Source organism: Crinia signifera, chromosome 11, assembly GCF_055691185.1.
Source record: "Crinia signifera chromosome 11, ASM5569118v1, whole genome shotgun sequence".
Lineage (NCBI taxonomy): Eukaryota > Metazoa > Chordata > Amphibia > Anura > Myobatrachidae > Crinia > Crinia signifera.
This window is the reverse complement of record NC_139227.1, coordinates 34,809,214-34,828,135: the sequence shown is the minus strand read 5'-3', so window position 1 is coordinate 34,828,135 and position 18,922 is coordinate 34,809,214. Positions and strand designations below refer to the sequence as shown.

Genomic DNA, 18,922 nt, shown 5'->3' with positions numbered 1-18,922 from the left:
GCACGGCTGTGCTGCTGGATGCTTGTGTAAGGGGGGAAAGTTAAATATGTGCTTTTATGTTTTGGTTTGTAACTACATGTTTTCAAGATTTCATACTACTGAATTTTATCTAATGGTCATTTTCATCTAAGAATTGTGTTACAGAACACAGAGCAAACCCAGACCAATATATGTTGCCGGGTACAGCTCTTAGGAGATGGTATACTTAGGCAGGGCCGGTGTAACCTCTTTCAGAGCCCCAGACTTAAGGCCCCCATACATTATGCGATTTGGGCCCGATTTCACCCGATTCGGATGAATCAGGCTGTGAAATCGTCCCAAATCGCATGTTTTGACACCCTATCCGACCCGATGCGCGGTCCCGTGCGCATCGGATCGGAGTCGGGCAGTCGCACCGGCTGCACATAAGATTTCCTAAATCTTATGTGCAGTCTCCGGGCAGGGTCAGCGGGCGGGGGACGCCAGGGAAGGTGAGCTGACAAATAGTCAGCAGGCGGGGGACACCAGGCATGGGGAGAGGCTGCCAGGGGCAGCTGACACTATAGACAGCGGGCGGGGGGACGCCGGTGAACCGGCGAGGGGAACAGCTCACTGCTGGGCAGGAGGACCAGGCAGACGTAGCTTCAATCACTGGCTCCCCATTCTTTGTATTGTTTTTTTTCTTCCTCGAAGCTGCGTCTGCCTGGTCCTGCCCAGCACGTGAGCTGTTCCTCTCGCCGGTTCACCGGCGTCCCCCCGCCCGCTGCCTATGTGTACACTGCCCCTGCCAGCCTCTCCCCATGCCCGGATCAACAGTGTCCCCGGCCAGCTGACTATTTGTCAGCTCACCCTGCCCAGCTGTTCCCTGCTGCTCCCCAGCGTCCCCCACCCGGCTCTCCCCCTGCAGCTCCCCGGGGACTGCATATGATAAATCCATGAGATTTATCATATGCAAAATTTGGCACATCAAGTGCCTAATCGTGTGTCCCTCTCCCGGGGAGCTGCAGGGGAAATCAAGTCCGACTTGTCCCTAGGACAAGTCGGACTAATGTATGGGGGCCTTAAGATCTGCCTAGTGGTGGCTCCGGCCCTGTACTTAGGAAGGCGGTCCTTTCTATTGGGGGACCTCTCGCACAGGGGGGTTTTAAGCAGGGTTGCCTGGAATGGTCGGGAGGGTCCCAGAAATTGGGTCAACTTCCCGGCTCCCCGGAAAGGTAAGTAAGCCTCTCGGAATCCGGGCAGCCTAGCGTTTTGAAAAGTGGCCACATATCCCAGCAATGAGAAGCATGTTCATACTTGGACAAACAGGATTCTTCGTAACATAATACTATACAAAAAAAATCCCACCAATCATCTCTTCCTTTGTCTGCAATGCAACCAATCTATGAGGCTTGTAGTATATGGAGCAATTTGTAAATCAGTGTGGTATAAAGATTAATTTATGTGCCAAAAAATATGCATGGGTTTCTGAATCACTGAATGGAACGTACAAACACGCAGGCCTGTGCCTAGTTTGCCAGCAAAACCACATCCCTGAAATGAACACTACAGTTGTTATTTTCTCACCATAAACAGCTTGGCCGGGGTGTCTCGGAGCACAACGATTGTGGTCGCCTACCTCATGACTGTGACGCGCTTCAGCTGGGAGGATTGCCTTTCCGCGGTGAAGTCCGCTAGGTCGTATGTGAGCCCCAACCTCGGTTTCCAGCAGCAACTGCAGGAATATGAAATTGCGTTATTGAAGGAGGTAAAATATTTTTTTTTGCTGGGGTTTTATTTTTTACTGGGAAATAACAATCATTTTGATTCTGTAGCCCTTTTCCCTCAATAGAATTCAAGGCACTTTACTGATACCATGAAAATAGATTTGCAAAACATAGAGAAACCATGAACATAATATAAAAGTGAGGCAGCCATCTTGGGAGAACTGCATGGGTTACACTGGGCAGAATAGGCAATGCCTGGGATAGATGGCACATAATGGGGGAAATACAGAATACTAAAGCAAGATACACGATCCTTTCAAAATCAATAGGTTCTATGTACTGTTAATCCTACCCAAGAGACTACCAGAATAAAAAACCCTATTGGCCCCACTATGTAGGTTACAGTGTGTAAGCAATATATATAGGGGGAAATGTACTAAGATGGGAATTGGACTTCACATGTGATGTTGCTATGGGCAACCAATCAGATCCTGTCTACTATCTTCTAGAGGGGGATAAATAAATAAGAAGTAGATTCTGATTGGTTGCCCTAGCAACATCACATGTGAAGTCTAATTCCCATCGTAGTAAATTCCCCCCCATAAGGGTAAAATGCTCCAAACTATATACCCACTAAATAAATAGCTCCTCGTGTTGTTTATTCTGCCCATGAACGTACCTGGTACCAATGACAATAAAGCAGTTAATTCTCCCGCTACAAAAGTCATGTATGGCCAATTATTCAGTCACTTATACCCCGTTCACATTGCAAATGCCGAGTCGCACACAGATTTTGGACTCAGATCCATCCCTGGAACGCACCCAGCATTTGCGATGTAAGAAGCCTCCAGCGACCCGGCAATAAGCTTGGTCGCTGAAGTCATATGTGAGAGCGGAGGGGCTACGCATCATTGTGGGCGGGGGAGGAGGCAGCGATTGGAGCTGATGCTGTCTCTAAGTGCTGCCTCCTCCATAGTTTGAACGAGAACAGAGTCGCTCGACCCCGGTTGCCCATTCGCACTGCACAGCAACCAGGGTCCGACCCGGGATTAAGTCTTCTAATAACCCCGGTCAGAATGCCGAGTTTCTGGAACCAAGAATTTGAAAAAGGCCGTTTCACATCGGGTCGACACGGCAACAATCAATTGCTCTGGGTTATTTTTACGTTTATTTCTACTTTATCCCATGTAACAGTCATTAGGTTACTCCTCAAATGCAAAGTGCCGCACAGAATTATCCTTTTTGAAAAAAACAACAGCATTTGCAAATATTCTAATTCCAACTTTTCATACAAGAAATGGTTCATTTATTATGATTAAGGCATCCACTTGCTGTGCTATTAGTCTGGCATACTGATAGCCAGGGGTGTTTTTCAGAGGAGGAGGCCAGTGTGCAACCTTCTCCATCAAGAAAAAAAAAAAAAAAAGAGTATTTCCCCCAAATTATTAGGGGATGCGGTCATTTGGTCGACAGTCATTAGGTCAACACCATTAGGTCGACATGGGAAAAGGTTGAAAGGTAATTAGACTGGTCATTAGTTCGACAATATCTAGGTCGACAGTCAAAAGGTCGACATGGGGTTTTTCACTGTTTTTTTGAGCCGACAGGCGGTATTTCATGCCCTACCATCCACTAGGGCATGATGGGAGAATAAAATAGTGTGCCGAGCATAGCGAGGCACTGCGCACAAAGCATTGCGAGCGCAGCGAGTGCACTTTAAACTGTGTCCACTGTGTTGACATTCGGGTCAAAAAACAGTGAAAAACCCCATGTCCACCTTTTGACTGTCGACCTAGATACTGTCGAATTAATGACCTGTCTAACTAATGACCTGTCTAACTAATGACCTGTCTAACTAATTACCTTTCGACCTTTTCCCATGTCGACCTAATGGTGTTGACCTAATGACTGTCGACCAAATGACCGCATCCCCTAATAATTTGGGGGATCGTCCTAGTGTCGTCCTAGACACTGTCGAACGAATGACCTTTTGACCTTTTCCCATGTCGAACTGGATCCATGTGGACCCAACGGTGTTGACCATCATGCTGTAGACCAAATGATCCCAACCCATTATTAGCTGGACAAGGCAGAGATGATGTTATCCAGGTGTTCTCTCCAGGATCACCCCCAGGGGTCAGAGTACTTTCTGATAACACACTCAATCTTCTGGGCACCAATTGTGGACCCATCTGTCCTTGAGAGATGAGTTAAAAAACAAATACCAACGCATTTAGCATCTGGTTCCTAGCGGGATACTCAGGGATTGGAGCCACTGGCAAGGAGAAGTATTGTTGCAAAATGAAGACCCAAAGAGGGGGCTAGCTGGCAGGATTAGGGTAGAATACGGCTAGTTAGGCTCACCAAACCTTCACCATATTTTCCCGTTTATACCTGGTTGCTGTTTACTCGGTCTCAAGTACACAATATATCCTTTTTCTGGGACTGGGGTTTGTTTTCATAGGAGGACTCACATTACTCGTCAATGACACCATTCAGAGGACGTACTACTTCTCTTTTCTCTTGTTTACTGTCATCACGTGGGTTTGGCACTTTGCTATTTATTTTATTCTTTATATTTTTGCCCTAGGTAGTGTGTGACACTGGCCATTGATGTGTATGTAGCCTGACACGGGGATATGAGTAAATGAGTTTGTGTAGTTCAGTGCAAAGTGTTGTCATTGTGTTTTCTGACGCAGTGTTATCGTGGAAGTGGGCGATGGGTCACAGGTTCTCTGACACTGCACAATCTAGAAATTCTCCCAGCTCCTCATGATCCGTCTGCCCTGTCAAGAATTGAATCACATGTAGTATTAACTGCTGATCTGATTGCAACAGTGATTACATGATCCTCTCCAGCATTGCACAACCCCTTCTGGATATCCCCAGAAAGGGATTTCCCTGATTAGGGGCTACGCTCCAAGACATCTTATATCACACACACAGATACAGGAGCCTCTGACACCACAATGGGATTGAAGTGCTTGTTTTCTTTAATGTTTTCATTTTATTCATTTTTATAAATTGGTGAGCAGTTCTAGGATTGGTATATTTGACGACACTCTTCATGTTGATATGTCTGGTCACACTGACCTTCCATTGACTGTGCCACTGATGAAATGCCAAAAGGATTAGAATGCCTACAAGTCATCCGTAGGGGTTTATTTGCTAAGATGGGAGTTCTGTTGAAAATGGGATGTTGCCCATAGCAACCAATTACATTCCATATATTATCTTCTAGAAGGTGCTAAATAAATAAAAAAAACGATTTTGATTGGTTGCTCGTAGCAGCATCCCATCTTCAGTCAAACTCCCATCTTAGTAAATAAGCTCCCTAGTTTCTAGGGGTGACTCACCTGGTCCAGCAGCTCCAACTAATAACATACAGCAGTTTAGAACAACAGAATTTTGGGTACTTGTACAATTAAAAAATCGGTAGCATCGACGCGACCGACCTGATTTTTACATTGGACCCAATGTTAAATGGTCCCTGAGACCCGATTTTACATTGGACCCAATGTTAAATGCCCCCCAGACCCGATTTTTAATTGTATACCCACCCTGATGGTTAATTATTATGTCAAATGCCCCCCCATTGTTAACGTAACGCCACGGTCAACGTAAACCGGCGGTACGTGTCCTCCGACCTTTTCATAACCCCACTATCCACGTCGGCGTGGAGTTGATTTAATATAGTGTGGCGAGTGCTGCGAGCCACCGAAGTGTGGCGAGGGGACGTGTAATACGTGAGAATTAATGCGTGTGCGCTCGCCACGCTTCGGGCTCGGTGGCTCGCTGCGCTCGCCACACTATATAAAATCAACTCCACGCTGACGTGGATAGTGGGGGTATGAAAAGGTCGGAGGACGCGTACTGCTGTGTTCGCAAAGCTTCGGGTTGGCATTGATCGTGGCGTGGCGTTAAGAATGGGGGGGGGGGGCATTTGACAGTAATTACCCATCAGGGTGGGTATACAATTAAAAATCGGGTCGGGGGGGCATTTAACATTGTAATCAGCCATCAGGGTGGCTGTACAATTAAAAATCGGGTTGAATCGGTCGCATAGCATGCGATTTGGTCGCATGCAATGCTACCGTTTTTTTCCGACCCGATGTCATACAATTGAAATCGGTGGCGCAGTGCTAGGAAACAAGTACAGAATTTTGTGACAAGTATACCAATAAAAAATCCATTATTTGCCTAGTAGTATACCGGATCCAGTTTGCAGATTATCCAATCTACAACGTAGGTGGCATTTGGGTGGCTGGTACATTATACAAACACCATATACTTGTTGTTTCTTCTACACTGGCTACTGGTCTGATGAGACCCATCCTGTCTAGTAGATTCTTATGGTCTCACTTTTGTGTATATGAGCATCCCACTAATTTCTACATGTGACATCCTAGCAACCACCTTGCAGCCCCCTGGTAAGTGTTTGTACAATGTGCTACAAATGATTACAGGAGTCCATGGTACTATCAACCTCATGGTTCAATCAACCTCGCACACTGGTGCGGACTACTTGTTCTCAGGGTGACCACAGACAAGACAGAAAACAAAATATTCTATGTTCAGGTCTATGTAAGTGGGGGGCCTGGGGCTACAGTTTCATCAGGTTTTTGTTAATACAACCCTTTGCAGTCAACACTGTCGGCAAACCATTGATTCAAACACTTATTAATGCAGTCCTATAATACATCATTCAATCAGATCACCTGTTAATGTGGCCCTGTATAGTGCACAGAATTCATGCCCATGATAAATGTCTGTGATTGTTGTTCAGCTATACTGCACTGGGAAAAACACTGCAATGATTCCTTATCTGACATATGATATATGATGATCTCAGCTGAGCAGTCCTGTGTCCCGCATGACATTCTCATCTCCCACAGAAATTCCCCATGCTGCCACAGATCATAAGAAACTGATAATTATAAAAAACATTGGTATATTGCAAAGGTTTTTTTTCTGCTGCCAGTACAGATGCTTCAAAGTGCCATCAGGTCACATTGGGCCTTATTCTGGTTGGTGCATATATTTCCGAATACTTTCGGATGGCGTTTTTTAGCCGTTTGCGCATGCGTGGGGAACGCTATGCGCATGTGCCACGCATGGTCTCCGTACTTGTACTCAGTAATACCATACAGAAATGTGCACCGCATTCACTCGGGAAATATGGGTGTATTATGGGCGTCATTCGGAACTACACAGGGGCGTACTTTCAAAGTGGGCTAAACTGGGCGGAAACATGGGCGGACACGAGGGAGTGCACTTATTTTGGTAGGCGTGCATTCGGATAGCACACCGAATGCACGCAAACAAAAAGGCAAGAAATATGCGGTGTCCATAAGCAAGTATTGCTTTGCGGACACCACTCGTTCATGCGCTAGGCAATCGGAACGCCTAATCAGTACAACCAATGTCAGCTGAACACAATACAATCCACTCCTTTACTCATTACTCATTAATTACACGCTTGTCACTGCTTCAATTGGAACCATTGCAGCTTAAATGGACCCTTACTAAACACACACATATATGCTGCAGTTTTCACACACTTTTACACTGCAACCAATGGACAGAACTTACTATCACTAATACAAATAGACATGTCACTTCTACATGTAACAATTAAACCACACATTTGGGGATAAAAATATTAATTTATTACAATAAAAAAAAAATGGAAACCGTAACAAAATAAAAGGTACCATGCCAGGACTGTACAAAAATAATATATAATAAATCAATGAATTTGTGACATACAGAACCACAGCAGAATCATTAGGAAAACATCAGGTGGCTTCACAACAAAAGTATAGCACCAACACTTCAAGTACAGCAGACAGTAATTGTAGCCGAAAGAGCCCAACAGGGGAACCAAACATGACATTCGAAACGAGGGCAAATGTGGGTACCCTCTGCACGGGATTGGACACAGGAAGCTGACACACACAGCTCAATGAAAGATTTGGGAAGACATAAGGGTGGAGATTAATGCGGACACAAGTTCATTTGCGGGCACGTTTGGCCCTGGTAGGCTCCTTGCCACGTGCAGCAGCTCTACGGCCACGGTCGGATGGTGGGCCAGGTGGAGCAGATGCTGGTGAGGGGGGGATGGTGTTCCCCCTCTGCCAGCAGGGAGTGCTGCTGGTGGGAATGCACCAGAAACGGATGACATTAGGACCCTATTGCTGGAAACTAGCTCCACCATAAGCTTATTATGGTGGAGGAGGAGGTCATTTTGCCGCAGGGCTTGATCTGCCAGCACCTGCAGGCTTGCAGCCATGGCCTGATGGGCCTCAGCCATAGCCTGCAGGCTTCCAGCTATTGTCTGCTGGGTGCTGACCAAACCCTGCATGACCTCCTCGGTCCTACGCATCCGCTCTGATGCCAAGTCTCCCTGCTGCTGAATGTGGCCAAGCACCTGCCCCCACCTTTCGTATTCGGGCTCGGCCGGTGGCTGCTGCTGCACGTGCCTGGCACTGGTGGCAGGTGGCACAGACTCCGCCACCTCCTCAAGAGATTCTTGACCAAGCGGTGGGGATGCTGCTGAAAGAGAAAATTACAATTACAACACATTCCAAGAAAATTAGGAGCAACTACTTATGCCATGGCACATAATTACCTTCAACAAAAGAAGCAAAGACTTCCGCTGGGGACTCGCTATCCATGGTGCTCACCCCCCGGACCTCCTCTACTGCAATGCAGCACTCTGCCATCTCCTCCAGGGGGGTGAGCTTCAGCCGGCCTGGCATGGGGCCAGCCCCAGAGGTGTGGCTATGTTCCCACCGCTTGGTCAATTTCTTCTTGAGGTTGGTTTTGAAGTCGTGCCACCTGCAATCAAAGTTTACATATTACTACATGTCACTCCTCATGTTTGCTGTAGCACCCATTGCAATCTGCATCTGATTACAACATGTGCTTCATTACACCAAACTTACATAATATTTAAATCGAAAACCAACCCTTAGAAGATACACTCACACTCACCCTACAATAACTATCGATTAAATGACATGGCAATCATGTCCGTGGCTCCAGGCAACGTGACCGGCCATTGACCAACTCCATCTAACATGTAATGTAAACATTACTGGTCTTGTACTGCTCAAATGTAACACACATGAACTTGCCTCTTCTTAACGTGCTCCGCCTCACGAACTTGTGGAGCTACCGCATTAATTTCCGCAGTTATGTCCTCCCAAATCTTCCATCTCCTTGTGTGTGTCAACTTGTCCTGTGGACACTCAATCCAATCCCGTGCGCGGGGTACCAGGATGGCAAGCTCCTGCGCTTCGAATGCCATGTTTCTGCTGCTTGGTTCCTCTGTTGGCCTCTTTCGGCCATGGCCACCTGTCGATGTACTTGAAGTGCTGGCCAGGCTACTCTGTTGGGAAGCCACCTGTTGTGTTCCCAATGATTCTGCTGAGGCTGAAGATGGGCCAGCTGCCGATTGGCCTGATGTGGATGGCCCATCTGGCTGCTCTTCTCCCACTGGCTGGTCTGTGTTGAGGGGGACATAGGAGGTGCTGGAGTCCATGCGGGCAAACAGGTCCTGACACTCCTGCTCTTCCTTAGAAAGAGATCCAGCCATGTTTGCAACAACTTTTGGCCTTTCTAGCACAACTTTAAATACTATTTCTGTAATTGGCGTACATCAGCGACACCCTGCGTTCCGTGCGGCAGCATCACGTACGGCAGCGTACGCCGGGCTGTTTGTGCGGCGCATAGGCCACGCCCATAGTAGCGGCTATTCGATTGTGCAAAACCTGGCATACCTACTTCAAAGTCTAATGTAGGTGAACTGTTGTAAGATTTGCTATATTGGCCACCTCCAACGTTATGAAATGATAAATGCTATCTGTGAATGTTCATTAGTACTGTGCTATTGTTGACATTGTCCTAAAAATGTAAGTAACCCAATCCATTTGGAAATCCAGGCCACAATTCATGCAATAGTCATCACTGATGTCATGCACAACACATGTGCTAGGCCTATAAATCGTGGTTTGCTGCTAGATTCATTTGTCTCCAGATCTGTATTGTGCCAGGGTCTAAGGTAAGCTCTCCCATGGTCATGGGAGAGCTTACCTTAGACCCTGGCACAATACAGATCATTAGGCAGCATGCCCTCCTAATGCCAATAGCAATAGCACTACGTATTATGTTTGAGGTGTATTGGTTTAAGACCAATATTGCAGGTCACACTTATACCTTGAACATAGATTAGAAAATGTATTTTAGGTTTCCATTATTTTAGCTGACCTTATCATCCATGTCTGGTGAGTACATTGAATTTCATACTTTTTTCACCATGTATGTGTGGGATGTGGGGGTGATTACTGTATTTGTAGATGTAATATTTATTATCACATATTTATATATATATATATATATATATATATACAGTTAGTAATGCGAAGTACAGCTAAGCGATGCCAAGCTATAGCACGCGTTGCTTGGCGGTGCGATGTTTTTGGCGATTGTTGGGCGCATACACAATGTCCATGTCAATATGGATAATAAAGTTCATACCAAATAGTAAACTTAACAACCAATCACACGACAGGAAGTATTTTCATGTGCCATTGCTAAAATGGCTGCCTACCAGCGAGCACCACCCTTCTCCACTGCGGAGCTGCTAGCGCTGGTGGCAGTGATGGAGAGGAGGCTGGGGCAGGCAGGCCCCTATATATCCAATAGGGACAAGCGCCGGGCATATGTTGCAGCCCGGCGCCGCATATTCGCCCGCACTAATGTGCGAAGGACCATCGCCCAATTGGAGAGGCGATGGTCCGACCTGCGGAGGCGGCAGCCGAGCGGCTGCAGGCTTTGAGGCGGCGTCTTCAACGCTGTAAGTATTTTCGCAAAATACACATAATTGACAGTGGGCCAGATTCTCTAAGCTTCAAAATTGATAAAATGGAGAGTAATAAACAGCCAGCCAATCAGCTCCTACCTGACATTTTTCAAATACAGTCTGTGACATGGCAGGTATGAGCTGATTGGCTGCCTGTTTATCACTCTCCATTTTATCACTTTTGAAGCTTAGTGCATCTGGCCCAGTGAATGTTATCATTTTCACATTATTTAATATTAATATTACATGAGGTCAATTGGGTGTTGATGACATAGAAATGCCATATACTATATGTGTGATATATAACACATCTATAATGTGGTTATGATATGTACTTGTTATAGTGATTAGAATGTCAAATGACACTCAACCATTTTGTTTGTTTAACCCACAGCGCGGGAGAGAGCCAGACAGGCCCGTGAGGAGGCCAGAGAGGAGGCCAGGGAGGAGGCCAGGGAGGAGGCCAGGGAGGAGGCCAGGGAGGAAACCAGGGAGAAGGCCAGAGAGGAGGCCAGAGAGGAGGCCCAGGAGGTTGAAGTAGAGGGCCAGGTGGAGGTGGAGGAGGAGGGACAGGTGGAGATGGAGGAGGTTGAGGGCCGCCATGAGGTGGAATACCTCACCTCCACCACCCCTACACACACCCCTCCCCCAAGCCACTCACCAACCACCACTGTCTACCTTCCCCCCCCCCCCCCCCGTGTACCAAGAGGAGGAGCTTGGCCTACCCCTCCAGGATTTCCCACCACCACCAAATCTGGAGGAAGAAGAGCTGGTGGAGCTGCCTGGCAGGGGTAAGTAGACGTAATGCCTCATTACTGACTTAGGTACAGTTTGTTATGTCGCACAGCTGATGACATTTTGCTAGAATATAGTAAAGAGTAGTCCAAACAAATGGAAAACAACAGACACACTTTGGCCTTATAGGGCCATGCTGCAAACGTGCAATGTGGAGGCTCATGTAGGTCAGGGTTGCCGACTTTTTAATGCTCCTCTCCGGGAGAAGCCCGGAGAGGAGACTTTCCTTACCCGATCGGGGGGCGGGGCTTGACGGTGATGTCATTAAGCCCCGCCCCCATGACGGGAAATAGTAGACATGACTGATATCCATGGAGGGGCGGGGCTAAAATGACGCAATTGTGCCATTTTAGCTCCGCCCCCTCCTCTGAGACCCGCGGATTGCGGCATTTACATGCCGCGATTCGGGGGGCTCAGGGGAGTCCCCCAGATTCCGGGAGGGTTGCCCACCCTTCCGGGGGACCCGATTTTCGGGAGACTCATGCAGTTTAGCTATTAAGCATACCTCCCAACTTTTGAAGTTCTGTAGGAGGGACGATGCTCCTGTGCGCCGGGGGCGTGGCCTAATTTGGGGGCATGGCCTATACTAGCGGCTCTTCCGCGAGGCCACGCCCCCGTTTTGCCGCTATGGGGGCATGACCCAGAGGCTCTGTGAGCCTCTAGCCATGCCCCCAGTCCCCTGGCTGCGGGAATAGACGCTGTGCGCATGCGCACAGCGTTTATTCCCCGCTGCTTAGCAGCTGACAGGGGGACTCCCAACAGCCCCCCCACACCGCGGGACACTGCCGCCCGCGGGTGGGACATCGGGACAGGCCCTGACAATCGGGACTGTCCCGATAAAATCGGGACTGTTGGGAGGTATGTATTAAGCAGTGACATGCAGGTATATATGTATGGCTAAATGTGGCATGTTGTAGTGGGTGTAGCTTTCTAGTAGATTGGTGAGTGTTTTGGCAGGAGAAGTGTGAGTGAGGCTCAAGTGTTGTGTTGTGATTTTGATAGATTCATTGTGAAGTTTATGAGTCACATATTCTGTTGTGTAAGCCAGTGTGTGTGTGTGTGTGTGTGTGTGTGTGTGTGTGTGTGTGTGTGTGTGGCAGCATCATATATTTTCTGCCTTTAGATACAGTATTGGCTATGTAATTGTTTGTATGTGTGATTTCTCATGCTGTAGGTACTTAGGATTGACTGTACAAGGTGTACCTGAGTAGCATAATTAATGTTGAACCCCCTTTCACATGCCCACAGATGACCCGGAAGAAAGCCAGGGTGTAAGAGGGGCCCTCATGAGGCTGCGGCAGGACCTCATGCGGATGGCGGCCCACGTACAGGACCTGTGCGGCCTCCTGCTGGAGTAATTTAATTTTTTTTGTTTATGTAAATAAATTTTTCAGTTTAAGTACGAAGTGGTCTGTGTGTTATTTTATTATTTTACAGTTTAAATATATGGAAATATAAATGAATAAAACATCGAAACGTTGCAAGAGCTGACTTCTACGTGATTTATTATTACCGAGTGCCGCTCCTGATTGCCTCTGTATATATATATATATATATATAGATATAGAAGGGGGAGTTCTCTCTCTACGCTGACTGTGACATTCGCAAGCTGATCCAGAATTGACTGTACAGTTGGGAGAATAAGTCATCTAACAGAGAGGTGTTATATTGTGCTTCCTGTTCTGGTTCAATTTTTTTATACCATTAATTGGAGCATCACAGATGTATCAGACTATCTACAGGGACAACTCCTCCCTTATTAACACGCAAAAGTGTTCCCATATAAATTTTCAATGAATCAAGGTATATAAAGGCTATAGATCCTATGGTACCATCTAGTGGAGCCCCACAAAGTTATCAGATTAACTACGGTGACCACACCTCCTTTAATAACACTGTATGTAAAGTGTTCCCCTATATACACACATAGTATCAAGGTATATAAAGGCTATAGATTCTATTTTTCCATCAAGTGGAGCCTCATAGGGTCATCAGTTTAACAGCGGTGACCACACCTCCCTTAAACAACACCCAAAAGTGTTCCTCATTATTTACATTTATATGCTGTATTGAGGTATATAAAATTTAGAGATTCTGGTGTACTACCCCTGAAGAAGTCCCTAGTGGACGAAACGCGTAGGGTTCTGCATGATCAGTCTACACCTCTGATCGAAGTTACATTGAATTACAATGACATACCAACAACTTCTGTGAATGATTTCAAACTAAAGCATTTTTTATTAAGTATTTTAATTGTTTTATTGTATGAAATAAATATTTTTGTATTTTTACAATTGTGGATTGGTGAAACCATCTTCTGAGCGCACCTCTACACCTTCTTCTCTTCATATATATAGATATATATATATATATATATATATATATATATATATATAGATAGACAAATATAGAGAGCGATATAGATATAAATTGAACACATATATTTCAGAACAGACATATATTTAGTGGTGGTGGTGGCGGGGAGGGAGGCACAATATATATATATCTTGCCTCTGGGCAACTGGAGCGAACTTACGCCACTGCACACACTGTAAATAAAGCAGGGAAAACGTCAACAGCTGGGAGTACTTGACCAGAGTTAGGAACCACTGCCTTAGGGTCACCTATATATATGTTATATTCAATGCAGCTGTAATGGTCGAACGGTTTAAAATGATACTAGTGCACCCTCATCCTTAAAAGTGACATCACAGGATGTATGTTACAGATGACAGGAGCAATATGTGATAAAATAGATCACCTGAGGGGTCAAACCAGATACCTCCAAGTGCTGCTGGTATGTTTCCAGTGAATTAGACACACACACACACACACACACACACACACACACACACACACATATATATCTATATATATCTCTTATATATTTGGCTACATCTGTCACTCAAAGTGTGTGAGAGTGTGTATAACAGGAGGGACACATTGCTCTGTTTCTGGACTTCTCCCTTAATTAATGATTGCCAGCACCTTTGTTGAAGCACCTTTCTAATCAATTAAGAACATGTGTGAAACAGGCGATGGCAATCATACATTATGAGGGAAGTCCAGAAACAGAGCAATGTGTCCCTCCTGGAGAGGGTCATGTTGGGAGGTATGTGACTGACTCACATGACAGAGAACCAGCCCAGTGAGCCCACAGTGCCAGACATCCTCTGCCTCCCCATGTTGCCCAGCAAAGACACTGCACCAGGGGAGCGCCCCCCCACCCACGATTCGCGCCCCCCCTGTGACCCCCCTCCTGCGATTCGCGGCACCCCCCCCCTCCCGCGATTCGCGGCAAAACACCCCCCCCTCGACCCCCCCCTCCCGCGATTCGCGGCACCCCCCCTCCCGCGGTTCACGTCCCACCCCCCCATGATTCGCGGCAAACCCCCCCGCAATTCACGGCACCCCCGCGACCCCCCCTCCCGCGATTCGCGGCAAACCCCCCCCCCTCCCCATGGCTATGGTCGACAATGAAAAAGGTTGACATGAGATTTTGAGATTTATTTTTAATTTTTTGAATGTTCTCATATTCATTCTCATGTGTCGACATGGACACCAATGAAATGCCACACTTATGTCAACATTTACATGTGTTGACCTTTCTGTGTTGATTTTTTTCTTGTGGCGATTCGCGGCACCCCCCCCACGACCCCTCCCGCGATTCACGGCACCCCCCCCTGCGACCACCCCCTCCCGTGATTCGTGGCACCGCCCCACCCTGTGACCCCCCCTCCCGCAATTCGCCGCCAACCCCCCCTCCCGCAAATTTCCGCCAACCCCCCCTCCCACGATTCGCGGCAACCCCCGCGACCCACCCCGCCCGCGATTCGCAGCAACCCCCTGCGCCCTCCCTCCTGCGATTCGCGGCAACCCCCTGCCCCCGCGACCCCCCCTCCTGCAATTCGCTGCAACTCCCGCGCCCCCCCTCCCACAATTCGCGGCACCCAACCCCCGCGACCCCCCCTCCTGCAATTCACAGCACCCCCCGCGACCCCCCCTCCCGCAATTCGCAACCCCCCTTGCGCGATTCACGCCCCACTCCAGCGCTTTGCGGACCCCCGCCCCCTCCCGAGATTCACCGACACCTGCGCCCCCCCTCCCGCAATTCTGCCCCCTCCCTCGATTCACGGCACCCCCGCGCCCCTCCCACAATTCACGGCACCCCTGCTCCCCTCTTTAGTCCCCCGTATGCCCACACACCCCTATCACTACCCAGCTTCCTGCTCTCCTGAACCATAACTTCCACCACTGGGGAGTCGCTGACGCTGTGTTGCCCACATACCCCTATCATGCCTCATAGCCCAGCCTCCTGCTCTCATGCACCCTAACTCCCACCCAGTAGGAGGAGACACTGACTCAGGGCCACCGCCCTGTACTGCCACGCTGGACCCTCACCCACTGGCAGAAGCTGCACTGTGTCTCCCACCCTCCTCTTTAGTCCCCCTTATGCCCACACACCCCTATCACTACCCAGCCTCCTGTTTTCCTGTGTTGTGACCTCCGCCAGTGGGGAGCCACTGACTCAAAAACACCCTACTATACTATTACACACACACACACACACACACACACACACAAATGTCACTGTACCATCCACACTATCAATGTACATCTTACTCTGTAACTGCTTTTTAAATAAACAAAACAATACACACCCCCTTCCTAAACATATGCTCTCTACATACCTCCCAACATGACCCTCTCCGGGAGGGACACAATGCTCTGTTTCTGGACGTTCCTCTTAATGTATAATGTATAATTACCATCACCTGTTTTAAACAAGTTAATTGATAAGAAAGGTGATTCACCACAGGTGAGGGTAATCATAAATGAAAGTCCAGAAACAGAGCAATGTGTCCCTCCTGGAGAGGGTCATGTTGGGAGGTATGTCTCTATTTAACACATTTCACCTATAACTCAAGTTGCAATACAGGCATCTTTCATACAATTCTAACCATATTTATCACAATACAAACGTTCACAAATTTAGGGGGCGCAGCCCCTCACAACGGTGTGAAGAGCGTCCGTAGGGCGCGATGAATCACCTAGTATAGATATAGATATCTATATATATATATATATATATATATCATAGGCGTGCGCAAGGGGGGTGCCGGGGGTGCACAGGCACCTCCTAATCATAGCTGAGGGATGGGGCTTTCCAACGAGCCCAGCCCCGTGTCTCTAGCCCCCTGGGAACCGGAGATACTGGCAGGCAAAGCTGGAACGTTTTCCCTATAGGATAACATGGGACCCGCTAATTCCGACCCCCACCCAGTTCAATGGCTGCCAGTTCCCCCTTCGTCATCACTGAAGCTCGAGGTTGATTTCAGTCGAACCCAAATCGCTGGGCCTTCAATCTGATACCAGGCGGATCCATATGGATTATTTGATTCCAGGGATATTGAGGTTAAACCGTTTTTGTTTTTTTGTTTGTATGTGTGTGTGTGTGTGTATACTATGTGTGCGGGCGGGCATTTGCCCCTGGGCACTTGGGGTACAAGTGTCCCGTGCCCGCCACAGCCTCCTTCCCTTTTGAGCGGCTGACCAGATGCTGCCTGCCGCTGACAGGTAAAGTAGCTTCAGTGTGCGGCGTGCAGCATCCGGCCAGCGGCTCAAAAGGGAAGGAGGCTGCGGCTCCGGTGGGCATCTTATAAGAAGAGTGCACAGCGCTACCCGTAAGTGCGGATTCACGGGAGCACTGGTGTGCAATGCGCACCCCCAGCAATGAGCTTGAAACTCCCCTTGTCAATGAGCATTTAACCACCCCCTTCCCAGGGAGCATGTGACTCCTGGCAAAGAACATTTCACATCCCCCCCCCCCCTATGGCATAATCTGTAATGGCCATCACAGTCTGAGGCGTAACGTGTAATGGGCATCATGGTGTGAGGCGTAACATGTAATGGGAATTACACGTACAACGTGTAATGGGCATTATGGAATGTGGTATACTATGTGATGGCTGTGTGATGTGTAATATGCATGTAACTATGTGTTCATTTTTGGCGCGCGCCTTCGACGTGCACAGTCCCTATTGTCCCTGTTTTAATAATATTTTTTTAAGCCCTAACATAATGTGTAATGGGCATTACGGTGTGTGGCATGTGTGATGGGCATTATTGTGCGTGACATTATGTCTAGTGTGTTTCATTATGTGTAATAATAGGAGATGATGAACACGCCCAGTAGATAGTGATGGACACGCCCCCTCCAATGGTGCACCCCCTAATAAAACGGGCTGCGCACGCCTATGATATATATATATATATATGTCACAGTCTGTGGAGGTTTACACAGAGAATGGCCTACTGCTAGTGCACTTCCTACAGCGCTCACCTCTGATTGCATCGAACCCATAAGGGTATATTCAATGCTGGGGGCGAGCAGCAGCGAGGGGGGGTTTTCGGCAAGGATGGCTTTTTTTACCAAGGAAAACCCATCCTCACCGTCCAGCCCCCTTGCCGGCCACTCGCTGTATTCTATGTTCCGGGGAACTCCCCAGAGGGCGGCGAGGATTCCCTGGAACGGCGAGGTTTGCCGTAAATGCATACATCATATAACCTCAAAGAGCAGGCGGAAATGGCGAGTGACTAATAAGTGTTGACTAATGACGGAGGGCTATCGGTGCTGCTCGCTGGCAGCAGCTCACCCCCCCCCCCCTTCCCCGGGTTGAATATACCCCATAGTGTATCACAATTCATACAAATACTTGGACCTCTCATGGGGTCTGTAACATTATTTTACAGTACCATAGAGCACCTCTACTACACCTAACACAACAATGACACCGCTTAAGGCCCCCATACACTATGCGATTTTGGTCCGATTTCATCCGATTTCGGCACTTTGTGCCGATAATCGGGTGAAATCGGCCCAAAATCGTATGTGTGTGATATCTGATCCGATGCGCCGTCCCGTGCGCATCGGACCGGATCAGGGAGGTCGGACGGTCTGTACATACGATCACGTCCGACCTCCCTGACAGGCATATGCATGCAGACACCGGGCGGGCAGCGGTGGGGGCGGGCGGCGGGTGCGGTGAGCGCTGCTGACCTGGCCGGGCAGTGTACTTACTTACACATAGCAGCAGCGGGGACGGGCAGCGCAGTGGCGGCTATTATATTTTTTAAATACTTGTCAAATGACCGGCCGCTCTCTGATTGGCTGAGAGCTCTCCGGCCAATCAGAGAGCGGCCGGTCATTTGACAAGTATTTTAAAAATCTAATAGCCGCCACTACGCGTCCCGTCCCCGCTGCTGCTATGTGTAAGTACACTGCCCGGCCAGGTCAGCAGCGCTCACCACACCCACCGCCCGCCCCCACCACCGCTGGCCGCCCACCACCGCTGGCCGCCCCCACCACTGCAGCCGCCGCTGCCCGCCCCCACCACTGCCGCTGCCCGCCCCCCACTACTCCTCACCGCCCTGCAGCTCCCCGGGTTTTTTTTAACATGGGATAAATCGCATGCGATTTATCCCATGTAAAAAATGGCACATCAAGTGCCAAATTGTATGTGAGCCTCCCGGGGAGCTGCCGGGCGGCTCGCAGGTAAATTGGGTCCGACTTGTC

At 48.3% G+C, this 18,922-nt stretch overlaps 1 protein-coding gene and 1 long non-coding RNA gene across 3 annotated transcripts in view; one reads left to right on the top strand and one right to left on the bottom strand.

The window, feature by feature from the left end:
- LOC146045385 (dual specificity protein phosphatase 22-A-like) overlaps positions 1–18,922 on the top strand; it is a 69,680-nt gene that overhangs the window by 46,167 nt on the left and 4,591 nt on the right. Inside the window, exons 6-8 of one of the 2 annotated variants that reach the window (XR_014465426.1) lie at positions 1,555–1,726; positions 10,946–11,342; positions 12,595–12,701. Coding sequence is in view for 1 of the 2 variants with exons in the window: in XM_083164169.1 (XP_083020295.1) it covers positions 1,555–1,726 (172 nt within the window). In the remaining variant the exon portion in view is untranslated. Of the gene's footprint in view, positions 1–1,554; positions 1,727–10,945; positions 11,343–12,594; positions 12,702–18,922 lie in introns of those variants that run through there. The other variant, XM_083164169.1, reaches the window with a different exon arrangement.
- The window catches only part of LOC146045386 (uncharacterized), a 481,075-nt gene continuing 463,584 nt past the window's right edge, over positions 1,432–18,922 (bottom strand). The window contains exon 5 of the long non-coding RNA XR_014465428.1: positions 1,432–1,693. This is a non-coding gene — a long non-coding RNA (uncharacterized LOC146045386). The remainder of the gene's footprint in view (positions 1,694–18,922) is intronic.